This window comes from Drosophila kikkawai, chromosome 2L (assembly GCF_030179895.1).
Source record: "Drosophila kikkawai strain 14028-0561.14 chromosome 2L, DkikHiC1v2, whole genome shotgun sequence".
NCBI lineage: Eukaryota > Metazoa > Arthropoda > Insecta > Diptera > Drosophilidae > Drosophila > Drosophila kikkawai.
This window is the reverse complement of record NC_091728.1, coordinates 83,117-95,733: the sequence shown is the minus strand read 5'-3', so window position 1 is coordinate 95,733 and position 12,617 is coordinate 83,117. Positions and strand designations below refer to the sequence as shown.

The 12,617-nt window shown below is 35.2% G+C and overlaps 1 protein-coding gene across 2 annotated transcripts in view; it reads right to left on the bottom strand.

Annotated features, from left to right (window-relative positions):
* Window positions 1-12,617, bottom strand: part of Pde11 (Phosphodiesterase 11) — a 72,889-nt gene that overhangs the window by 29,483 nt on the left and 30,789 nt on the right. For both annotated transcript variants that reach the window (XM_070283369.1, XM_017179897.2), the window contains one exon: window positions 11,204-11,278. In XM_070283369.1, coding sequence (XP_070139470.1) covers window positions 11,204-11,264 — 61 coding nt within the window. In that variant the 5' untranslated portion in view covers window positions 11,265-11,278. The remainder of the gene's footprint in view (window positions 1-11,203; window positions 11,279-12,617) is intronic.

Genomic DNA, 12,617 nt, shown 5'->3' with positions numbered 1-12,617 from the left:
TTTCGAACTTGCCTTTGATCAGCGTTTGACAAGTGTCCAATTGTGTTAATCAAGCGTTAATTAGCCGCCGATCAGACATTACGTAGCGTCTGCGACAATATTTATTCACTCGCTCCCTCGCTCGGTTTTGATCTGGCGGCTGAAATGCCGGAGAATGACACCGAAAATAAACACAAGAGTCTTTACAAATATTATTCATAAATGGAAACTTTTTTACAAACGAATTTGTTGTGTACTATCACGGCGAGCTTTGGCTATAATTCAAGGAAATGATCCGAACAAATAAATAATAGGAAATTTTATGGATGGTGCTCGGCGCTGCGTTACCATAAACCAAACAAATATATATCTAAGATATTTATTTGATATTCAATTCATTTGTTGACTTATCCAGCGGGTGACGGGAAAAGTTTTTGGGAACACACTTGGCACTTGTAATTGTTTTACTTATTTGGCTTTGGCTTAGATATCCATAACGGAGGATCAGCAGGAGCCAGTCGGACCTCACGAGCTGCCTTTCATTCTGCTCAGAACAAACAGCGATACGAGTGTGTATTTTGGATATTAATTTCGAGTCAATATACTTGACTTGACTTGGGTTTGCGTTGGTTATTCGCCCGGCAGCAGCATAAATTGTAAGACGATGCCGGGGCCCTGTCTGCTCCGTCGAGGAGCAGCAGCTAAAAAATCGCACACAATAATCAAGATATTGCACGACATTGCACATTAATAAGTAAACAGAAACAGGAACAGCGCTGAACTTTTGCGTCTTCTTGGAACTGGGAACTTGGGAAATTCGAAACGAATGATTTTCGATGTAAGCTCTTTGCGAGCTGAACAACTGACAAGGGGAAAAGGTTAATTCCGGAGCAGAAGGGGCGGTCTTTGAAGTTCCTAACCCCGACTCGGCAGGCACTGCAAACGATGTTGGGGTCCTGTCTGATAAGGGTAATGAGCAGGCTAATGAAATCATAAATAATTTCTATACATTTCAAGGCTTTGTGTCTGCCTTTCGAGGGCGAAGGGGGCAATGTTTTTGAGAGCCGAAATGAGCATTATTAACAATTAATATTCGAGTTGGAAAATTAAATAGATGCACAACAGTCGATGTTACTTGAATTTGCGTTAACCTGCAAAAAAATTTATAAATTAAGTGAAAGAAGCACATTTTTTAAGTTTCTCCTTTCAGTTAAAATATAGCTCTTATGCTTCCTAAAAATATATTATTACAAATCCTTAAAAATTTCTTCCTGAAAAATTGGAAAAAGGTATTTTTATCCCTATTCCATGTAGCTTTTAAGTAGTCCCATTCAAAATAGTACCTAGATCTTGCTCTTTAAATAATCTCATTTGTGACTGGTTAATTTCTGCAATTTCCAACAGGTTTTATGGGGCTACAACAATTTCAAATTACACCTTTAAATAATTAAAAAAAAATATAATAACAAAGCAGCAGATAGAAGCGGGGAAAAAGTGCAATTGTCTGGAACAGAAAAAAGAAAACGTTTAAGTAGGCGCCAGTGGGTTTAATTCCAACCCCCTTTCCAAGCGCCCCCACTGGGATTTCCCCCCGAGTTTGCGGTTAAAAAAAAAAAACAATTTTAATTCCATACACTTAGTGTGAGTTGGAAAATTTTCCGCAAGTTCTCTAAGCACGCGAACAAAAACATTAAACGAAACAAAAGGGGCCAACAACAAAAACATAAATAAACAAACAAAATGGAAAAAAAGAGAGCGGCTGAGTATGCATAGATATTCATGCTTTTGTATATAATATATACATAGGCATGATATAAATTAATTAAATCTGTTTGATTTGTATAAACAAAATGAAGATTAATTGCAGCCAAGCAAGAAACAAATACATATTATTAAAGCATATTAATTAAAGGCAGCTGCTTCTTCTTTAATCAATTAGATGCCAAAAGAGAGAGGAAGAGAGAAAAACTGAGAATGAAGGGGAGTAGCAGAGCAAAGAGCGAAAAGAGTGGGAGGAAAATAAGCAAAAGCTGCGCGTCTCACTTTTGCGGCGAATTGGCAAAGAGAGATAAAGCTAGGTAGGTGGAGACAGGCACACATAGAAAAATAGTTTAAGAAAAACTACTATATAAAGTTAACAACAAAAAAAATAATTACCAGACCTAATTACAATTCTTGGTAATGGATTAAACCGATTGTAAAATACATTCTAATAAATAAATAGTATAAATAAACAAATGAAATCCGATTAAAATGGACAATATCTATGATTATAAGCATTAGTTATTTAAATTATCATTTTCTTCAAGTGCACCTGAGCAAGAGAACCCAAGTATGACGACAGTTCACCCCAGAAATACTCCCGTCAAAGCCCCCTGCCCGTGTGTGGGCAGCAGCTGGCTCGTTTCCGACCGATCGCGTTCTATATATGTATATATACGAATCTTAAATCGTTCAATTGGCACACATTTTCCGCTTGTCCATCGAATTTGTGACGCAAGTTTTTCTCCCACCTCGTTCGGGGTAGGAATGAGTCAGTTCCAAATGGGTTTCCCGAAAACAATAACATAAAAACCAAATGGCAACACATTGTCCAGGCAAATTCTAAGGGGGAGAATCAGATTCCCTAAAATGTATTAAAATCACACCAATTAATAGAAAACACAGTCAAATCTAGAAAAATTCTCCATGATTATGTTTACATTAGTTTTGAGGTGTATTTTATTCTTTCTTCGGGGCCTTGAGGCATCGAACTTTTCTATATAAACAGAAGTACGAGTGAAATATACATTTTGTAGACAAAAGTCGGGCAATATTTTCGACATTTTACGACTGGCAGGGGAATTGTGTAAGATAAAGACGAAATCTTTTCGCCGTCATTAGTCTACATCATATAATATTTCTTTATCAAATACATATATAAAAGAAATACATATAAATAATACAAATATATAACATAATGCCAGCGGGAAATTTCTGTTTAAGATTTGTTGTCTGGCCAAAAGAGGAAAATTTCGACTTTAAATATTATATATATTAATTTATTATATTGGTTATTTCTTTCAAAAATCCCATGAACTTCACCAACATCTGCAAACATTTTAAAATTTAGTTTAATCAAATCACAACGCCCTCATAAATTCCAATAAAAATTTAAAAATATTGCATTCAGATAAAAACCAACAAGAATTTCACAACAAAAAATAAAGAGAGAGAGAACACCAAGAAGACATTCGAATATTTAAATAATTAATTTGAAAATACTGCACATGATTTAAATTTGGAGGGTTTCAAACGAGTTTGGCAAGCAAACTACCTCCGAGCAGCGCCTTTTGACGAACCATAAACGAGATGCAAATTAAATAAATCAACAGCCACACGAAGCGAATAGAAGAAAAGCAAATCAAATAAAATATATACGTACAGCAAAAGATACAGATACCACTATGAGGTGATAGCCAAAGCCATTCAGCCGGCCGACACGTGCCAGATTCCAACAACAGCCGCCGCTGACTGACTGCGGCTGAAACACCAGCTCACAGAATAAGCAAAACAGCTGTTTGGCATTCCCCAATAAACAGCAATAACATCAATAAAAAATTAAACAGAACAACAAAGCGAGAAAATCGAACAACAAAAGGTGTCAAACAATAAGCCAGCCAAGTAAAAGGTTCAAAGACTCGGAGGAGAGCGATAAATAAACATAAAATGTCCATAAAGAACCCCTCTTCATTTCAACCATACTTATTTGCTTATACACACGCGTTGAATGCATTTATTGAATTTTAAAATTTCAATATCTTATAAAGAAATATGGAGAAATGTGAAGAAAAAGTAGCATATACCTTTCTATATTTCGTGGTGATAATTTGCATAAGTTTACGAGTAGCTAGATTAATATATGTAAATATAACTACAAAATTTACCAACCTTAAACAATAATAAATATATTTATTTATTGCTTTCCAATAATAAGTTTTTAATAAACAAAAAACGTTAGAGGAAATCAACTTTATCTCATTTACTCTTTTGTTAGGAAATTGAATTACTTTGGAAACAGAAAGATACATATTTAAAATGGCAGAGTGTATAATATAGATTTAAGGATTTTGTATAATCATTATTTAAAATATAGTAGTAGTAGTAGTAGTAGTAGTAGTAGTAAAGTTTAGTAAAGATTTTAAAGCAGAAGGAAAGAAAGAAGAAGAACTACTTTCTTCTTATAACTTATAATAATAACAATACTTTTCAAGCCATTTAAGCTAGTTCAAGTCATAAAATTATACATATATGTTTTCTAACCCTTCAATTAAGCATTAAATAATTATTGATTTTCCATATAAAAGAAAGACTTTTCATACTGCCTAATCACTAGAGCGTCATTCACTGGGCTCTTTTATTAATCTTTTTTATTGGAATTCCTCCAAGAACTGTTAACCCACATTGAAGAAAGCCTCCAAATGTGGGCAGCAGGAAGCCTGGCAGCCATTCCACTAGCCAAGCCAAGAGCCCAGAGCCAATCCAAGCCAAACCAAGCCATGCCGGGCCAAAAACGAGCTAACAACCTCCATGGACCAACCGAGCCGACCACCTTCTGCATTTGGCCATAATAATCCGGGCGTAATTACCATATATGTGTGTAACTTTTGCCATTGCAATCAACTTGAGATCTTTTATATTGTATATACCATACGCCATACTTATATTGGGTCAATTTCACCGCCCCCTGCCCTCCGGATGTGCTAACCATATTGGGTGTGAGTAGGTGAGCCCATTTGGACAGCATGGCGACTACTTGATATTGTATCACATACACACGCTCCTCGCTCGGCTTGTATAATATCATGGATAACTGGTTGCAAGTGCGTCAAGAGAGACGTCATTAAGAAAGAAACCAAACTTGATATCCGAAGAGCATTTATTAAGGTCTTCGAAGCTCTGAAACTCCGAAATATAAGCTTAAAGAACAGCCATCGTTAGGGAGCACAGTTCTTGGAACTGAAATCAGCGGAGTCAAGCGCTGATATCTTTATGATGGCCATTATCATTTCTCAGGGGTTCAGGAATTAACAGATTATTAAAATATTTAGCGCGGGGAATCACATGAGGTTCCGAAAAACCGTTTTTGTTTAATATTGAAATTGGGTTTCAACTGGTTTCTTGTGGCGATTTCGTTGAAGAATGGTGTAATTATTGAATCAAGCTCATAGCTCAAATAATAAATCAAATATTTTGAGCCGAGCATTTGATGATTTATCAGCATTACTTTTAAGGCCACTGTTTATTTAATTAATTTAAAATGGAATTCCCTGATACTTCTATGAGATGGTAAGCTATTTATAAGAGATTGTATATCGTTAAAGAAAATTTACTTTGCCTCGGGCAGTATAATAAAATACCTGAATAGAATTATAAATATTTAAAAAATGACAGATTCAATTTTTAACTTTATTTTAAATCGGCAAAAATCTCGCCTCGTCTTTTCTGACCCAAAGACATGATATGAAATCATTTCATATACTTTTTCTCCACATTTTCCCAATTTCCTTGCCCAACTCCAGGAAATTCCCCCACTTGGGCGGTCAACAAGAATGACCAGCCAGTCGTCAGTGATTATTTTGGCCAAGTGACGGCATCATTTCAATGTGACTGATAGGCTGATAGAAGCAAGTAACAGGTAGGCCAGGTAAACCGCATTATCAGCATCAGAAAGCACGAACGGACGCCCACTGATAAGGCGCGTGAGTAATGACTAGATTTAGCCGGATAACAATGGTAATTCCTTCTGATAATGACAATCATAAACAACAAAGTCGTGGGCTTACATTTTAGCCCGGACTATTCGGTGTGTGTGCAGCTGGTTAGCGCGGATACGGAGCCCGCAAAAGATATATTCTTGAAGTTGGCTCCATAAAAATCATAGACTCAAATCGAATCGAGCCTCAAGTGCTGCCTTTTATCAATGAATGTACTTAGTTCCTATTTAAACAAAGATTAGATTTGAATAGAAGCATTTGCTGGGTGCTTAAACAAATTCAAACTAGTAGTTTTTAAACATTTTTGTATATTTTTCGTGGAACATTCTCCTAAAGTTGACAGTAAATTAACTTCATGATCACAATGTTTCCAAGTAACAAAATAATATAATTAAATCTTTTATTAGGCCTGACAGCCGACTGACGCATTTTTTAATTAATTCAAAAAGCAAATTAACTCAAAATTTATTGTTAACATTTAACCCCTTAAGTTATATTAATCGAGCTTGTCTCCAAGCAAAATTTCCAGGAATGATTATTATGGTTAGGTTTTAAGATATTATTTTATATTTTTAAACACAAAAATATCAACTTTGTTTTTGGAAGCCCAAAACAACATAAAAACTACAAGAAAACCTAGAAAAAAAAACTGTAAAAAAAAAAAGGGGAAAGAACTAAATAAAAAACGACAAAACCATTTCCGTTACATCAAAAAAAAAAAAAAAAATACACAGTAAAAAAGACTTTATTGACTCAACTTGCTATACACACCACACATTCACAAAAACATATGTGCGTGCCCGAATGTGTGTATGTTTTATTCTCTTGATAAAAGCGCAAGAATAACAACAGCAACAAAGGCGAAATGACAACAAAAGCGAATTGAACTCACGAACGCACCTGTCTGCTGGCCAGAGGGGCAAAGGGGTATAACGGGGGGCGGCTGGCAAAGAGGCGGCGCGGTCAGGAAGAAGGAGGAGGGCGGCAAAGGGCTGAGCAGACAGCTTATCGCCGCGAAACTCGCGCACCGCCTCGTTCGCTCTTTCTCATTTTTTCCACGCATTATCTCAGCGACTAGAAAAACGCGCAGTTTCCGCATAAACAAATAAATAAATAAAAAAGAACACACAAAAATAATTATAAATATTAATTGTAAAATCGAGCCCAAAATATTGTAATTCTTACTTGAAGACAAACTAAAGTTATAAGTCAATTAAATTTACCGTTTCTATTAAACTTCTTCAATGCATTAATTTTGCAATAATTTATCCAATACAATTATTAAAAATCACAAAGAAGACAAACAACATTTCTAGAGAAAAATTCTACGAAAACCACACGCGTTTTTGGGTAACATTTAATAATATTTTTTTATTGTTATTATTTTTTTTTAGTTTATTTATTTATATTTTTTTTTGGACGCTTGGACGCTTAACAAATTCGCCGCAACAATATCAAATAATAAACAACAAAATAGAGAGGAAAAAAAAAACTCACACACACAAGGGGGTGTGCGATAAGCACACTCGGAGAAATAAAATCAAGCTGGCAACGCTGGCAAAGAGAGGCGAGACTCTTCTGATCAGCTGAATAAAAAAAGAGACTAGCAGAAGAATTGTAATGCATTACGATTCTGTCCCTTTTTTTAATATTACCACTAAGGGAAACGCAGAGAGAGAGAAAAATCCTAAAGAACCTTACTTTTCCCTTTCGCAAAGTCTTGTAGAAACGGGAAACTCAAAATCGAAACATTTCTTTGGATTCTTTGGGGGTTTTTATGCAGTTTTTGTATATAAAATACAGATATACATACATATGTATGTAGATTGTTGTTGTTTTTTTTTTTTTAATATGTATATTTTCACACCTTGGCGACAGACACACATACACACGCGAACGTAAAGCAAAGGAGAGAGTAGAAGAGGAAGAATTGAGCACGCGACCGTTGATCGCACATATAAAAAACGTTTTTATTTTCTCATTGCCTTTGCCTCATCTTGAAGAAACATTCGGTTTCCCTTTACTTTTCTTTCGTTTATTTTATATATATATATATTTTCTTTTATTTCTTTGCGCGCACAAAACTCTGCCCGATCTTGGTTGGCTTTTCTTTCTGCTTATTTTTGTATTGTAATTGTAATTTTATTTCGGGCCGCTTTTGCCGCCGAGCGAACCGCGCAACCGAACAGATTGAATATCTGACAGATACTGAGACGGCGAGCGTATCTGGCCGAGTGTGGCGGCGAAAAGGCAACGCGGCGAATTCGCCTAAAATAAACAAAGCCAAGACTCACTCCGGAAAGTCACTCAAAAGTTTCTTTCCTTTTTATTTACACTTTTGCCGTTTTTAGTTTATCGCGAGCGGCGGCGACTAATGAACTTGTGTACTCTCTTTCGCCTGCTCTCGCTCTGTCTCTCTCTGCCCCCTCATTTATTGCCCTCTGTTTTGTAGTCTCTTTCGCATTCAACTTGTTGATAGCGCAAAATGATTTTTCCTCTTTTTTCCCCCGATTTCTTATCAGCAAAAAATGTACCTCTGTGTGTGACCTGGGAAATGTGCGACTTTAGCTTTTTACTCTTTAACTTGTTCGGCTTTTTTACCTCTTCGTTGTATATATTTTTACGGTTTTTACTGTTAACGCTAACGTGACCATGGCCGTAATTGATTGCGCTGCCTGCAGATAGCCGCCTTAATGAATTGATGGGCAACGGCAGCGCCAGCGCAAACTTTAGCAAAAATGGAAAAACATGGTAGCGAAAAAAATTAAAAACAAAACAAAGAAATTCCTGAGCTTAAGGTTTAAAACAATTTTAATGTCAATATTTCAAAAATGCAATGTTATTTTTCCTTACATATTCTAATACAAAAAATATAGTTTTATAATAATAGAAGTTTTTGAAATATTAATTTTATTTTACAATTATATTTTCAGCAGCCATTTAGAAAGAAAACGTATTTTTCCACAGTTGGAGATATTCACTATTTATATATATATATATATATACTTTATTATAATAAAAAAAAAATAATAATAATAAAAAAAAATATAATAAAAAAATCTAGCCAAGCAAGCAATTTCTACAAAAAATTGGATACAATTCTTAGGGATTTCAAAATCTTAAGTTCCGTTGATATTTAAAATAAATTATTAAGAAATGATTTTAATTAATTTTTTCTGGTCTCATCCCACATTTTTCAGTCATTTTATTATAGAACACAAGAAAAAATTAATACGAAAAACTAGAAGATAACATGTTTTCTCTGCAGCAGGGAGTTTAATTAAACTTGTCAACATTTTTACTGTCATTTTGCGATATTAAATCAAACAAAGACAACAGCTACTCTTTACGAAAAAAAAGGCAGAACACTTTTGCAGACATGACTCAAGAATATGCACCGTTACCCAAGCTGGCTCAAAAATTAAAAAAATAAACACACAGAGCATCGATTTCGACTCAGTTTCAGTTGGCCAAAAGAACCGGCTTTTGAGCAAACCAGAAACAGATAAGAAAAAGAAGAAAAAAAAACAGAAAAACAGAAACCGCAACAACAAGAAGCCAAAAAACAGAAGCGAAAAATAATAAAGAAAAAATGTAATGCTCAAAGTTCTTTGGCGACTGCAGCAGATAAAACTTTGGATAAACTTTGCCCGAGCTTTGACTCTGCCAACAAAAAGCTCCACTCAACCCTTACGATATTGGCTCCCTTTTTTTTTGCTCGAGTTAAATTCTCTCACCGTTTGGCTCAATGCCAAGTTGCCGGCAAACGAAGCCGGGCCGGACCGAAGTTGAGTGGAATTCAAGAAAATCAAAACAAATAAAATGAAGTCAGTGCAAAGACACAAAGTAATAGCCGGAAAGGATATTAACTTAATACGTTTACTTCAGTCTATTTTTTAGGGTTACCTGATATTCTTTTAATAAGCAATTTAATTTAAAAGTATATTTAAACCTCCATTTGTATTTAAGATAGAGATTAAGTGCAATTTGTAGCCCTTCTCTTAATAAAATATAATTTCCATAGGTTTCGTTAGAGAAAAGCCTGCAATCCTTTAAAAAGGTTTTCTTAAAAAAAATATATATATATGTATATATTTTTATCAGTGTTTAATGATATTTATTTATTTATTTTAATTTAAAGGCACTTATTAAATATTAAGGCGTTAATGCTATTATGTGCCCTTTTACTTAAATACTTGGCTCTCATTTTGTTATGGCCTTTTTGTTTGCCAGTGTTTTTTTTTTTTTTTTGTCGTAGCGGAAACGGAAATGACGGCAGACAAGTGTGCGTGTGCACGTATCTGTGTGACTCTATAAACCACATGGAGCGTGACACCGACGACATCAGCGACTTGGCTTCCTGCAAAGTGTTGACAAAGCGTGCGAAGTCTTCCCTTGGCTGCTGCCTCCAGTGCCACTCATGGCGGAGCGCGCTCCCCTTTTCTACTTCCATGTTCATTCTTATTCCCATTCTGCAACTCCTTGTTACCATTACAAAGGCAAACAGTAGGATCACACAGGACAAAAAAGAAGTCTCTTCGGAAATGCCAAAGACTTTACTAGTTTTGAAATTCACAAAAATTAGTTTTAGATACTAAAAGTATCTATAACAACAAATGAGAAAATTAATCGAACCATAACATTTAAGGGTTGCGTGTATAAAATATTTTTGTACAATTATTAAGTGATTTAAAATTTTAGTAATAGAGAAATTTACAATTTAAGCAATTATTCATAAGCTTGCTTGTAAGGTCTAGCAATTTATAGCATACTTTTCGGCACCATTCCAAGTATTTTTTAATCTTAAGAAAAATAATTCCCCATGGTGCTAAATACTTTTTATATAATTTTTTTCTGTGCAGTCTTAGAGAAAGGTGGTGGTGGTGGGCGTGGGTCCGCCTGAGCCACGCGACAGCGACCATAAATTGTGTAAAGTTCTCTCTAGTTGCCTCTCGCTTGGTTTTGTTTGTTTGCCCGGCCCGTCCGCCATTCGTTGTTTGTTTGGCCGTTTGTTTGAAATTAATTAAAAGTTTATGTGATTGTTTTCAGCTTGGCAGAAGTTTTTTGGGTTTGATCCCAACATAACTCATCTCCCTATCTTACTGACTTAATTATTTTATTGTTCCTGCAAATGCCATTGATTTTAGTTATGAATTCAAAAAATCATTGTTCTCATAAAAAACAAAAAAAAAATCTCAAACCCCTCAGACTTGAAGTTTTCAATTTTCCGCCACTTAAAGTCAGACAATAATGCCACAAGGGCAGATCCTTCTCCAAACCTCTCAACGCAAAGGATAATGAACGCTGAAATATGCAACAAATGGCGGCAGGACAACAATGACATTGAACCTTGCCCAGCGCCCTTTTGTTTCAACATTCAACAGATATAAATCTGAGAATAATAATAACTTAATGACCCATGAAAGTGTCGATTGTTGTGCTTAGATGGAAAAATGTAAGGAACTTACCAATTTTACGTCTCGCCCGCCATAAAACGGGCGGCGCCGCGTTGTTTGGTGAAGAAGCCATTGTTCAAATTAAATCTGCAATTAAAGAAACACAAATATTAGAGCCGGATTTGTGACGAGAGGATTTACCTAGAATCCCATTTGTACATTTCCTACATAATTTTTTAATTGCCTGATTGGGAAAACCCTCAAGCCCCAACGAAATCCGGCAAAAAACCGAACCGAAAAACTTTTCATGCGGGCCAAACAAAACATTGAACACCAACAGATACAAGATACATCCGCCAGCAAAAAATACGGAAAAAAACCGCACAATAAATAAATACTTGGCCGAATGGGTGAATGACTGAGTGACAAGCTTTGATTAATGGAGTCAGCAGTCAAAGCAACATCATTAGACTATTTATGAATGCAAAAGTTGGCCAAGCAAAAAGCCGGAGAAGGAGCCCCAAATTTATATGCTCTCTCTGGCCAAGTTTGGCATCATAAATAATTTGTGACACATTCGTTTCGTTGGGGGGAAAATGAAATTTATAGGGATTATACATAGACCTATATACGTAGCTTGAAGATATTCGGCAATTAAAATATGTATTAATAAAGTCTCGAGGGTGAAAAGTTTTTAGAGAAGCTGATTGTTTAAATAAGTCCACCGAAAACTGAAGAGTGCTTTGTTTGTTAATAATTTGCTTTAAATTCGTTTGCTACTTATAATTTTAGGATTATATATATGGTTTTTTTTTTCTCTTTAAAAAATATTAATCCAATTATTCAATTCTAATCTGAATTTATGACCTTTCTGAATTATTATAAATCTGTACCCAAAACTTAAATATTAAACATTAAGCCAACAAAGACATTATTTATTCTGACTAAAACCATAAGCGAACAATAGAGAAATAATAAACCAAAACCTTAACCTTTTATTTGCCACTTATTATATTTGAATAATCTAGCACAAAATATTGACCAATTTCAAACAATGACCTCTGAGAGCTTTGCATAAATTAATCAAACATTTGGGGAGCTCAATCGAACAATAGTAGAAATTATAGAAATATATTCATTAGATCAACAAAAGGCTCTTGGCCACGAGATCAAATAAAGAACTTACTAAGCAAAATCTGATCAACAAAAAAAAACCCCATTATCATATTTCAACATTTTTTGAATGGAATTCCTGTTCGCCTGCCGAGGAACTTTCCTTCAACTGTTTATCATCTGAATGCTCCGTGTTTATGGCTTTTCCCACTGCGCTTGTTTGGCTTTTCTTATCACAACACGTAGCCTTATCGCCGGCGACCTTGACTTTTTATCTCACAATTAGTAGCGCGCTTTTCAATCTGCGCCGTCGTGTCGCGTCGCTCAAGCAGTCGTCCAAGGTGTGAAGGCAAGTCAATGAACCTGAACTGCC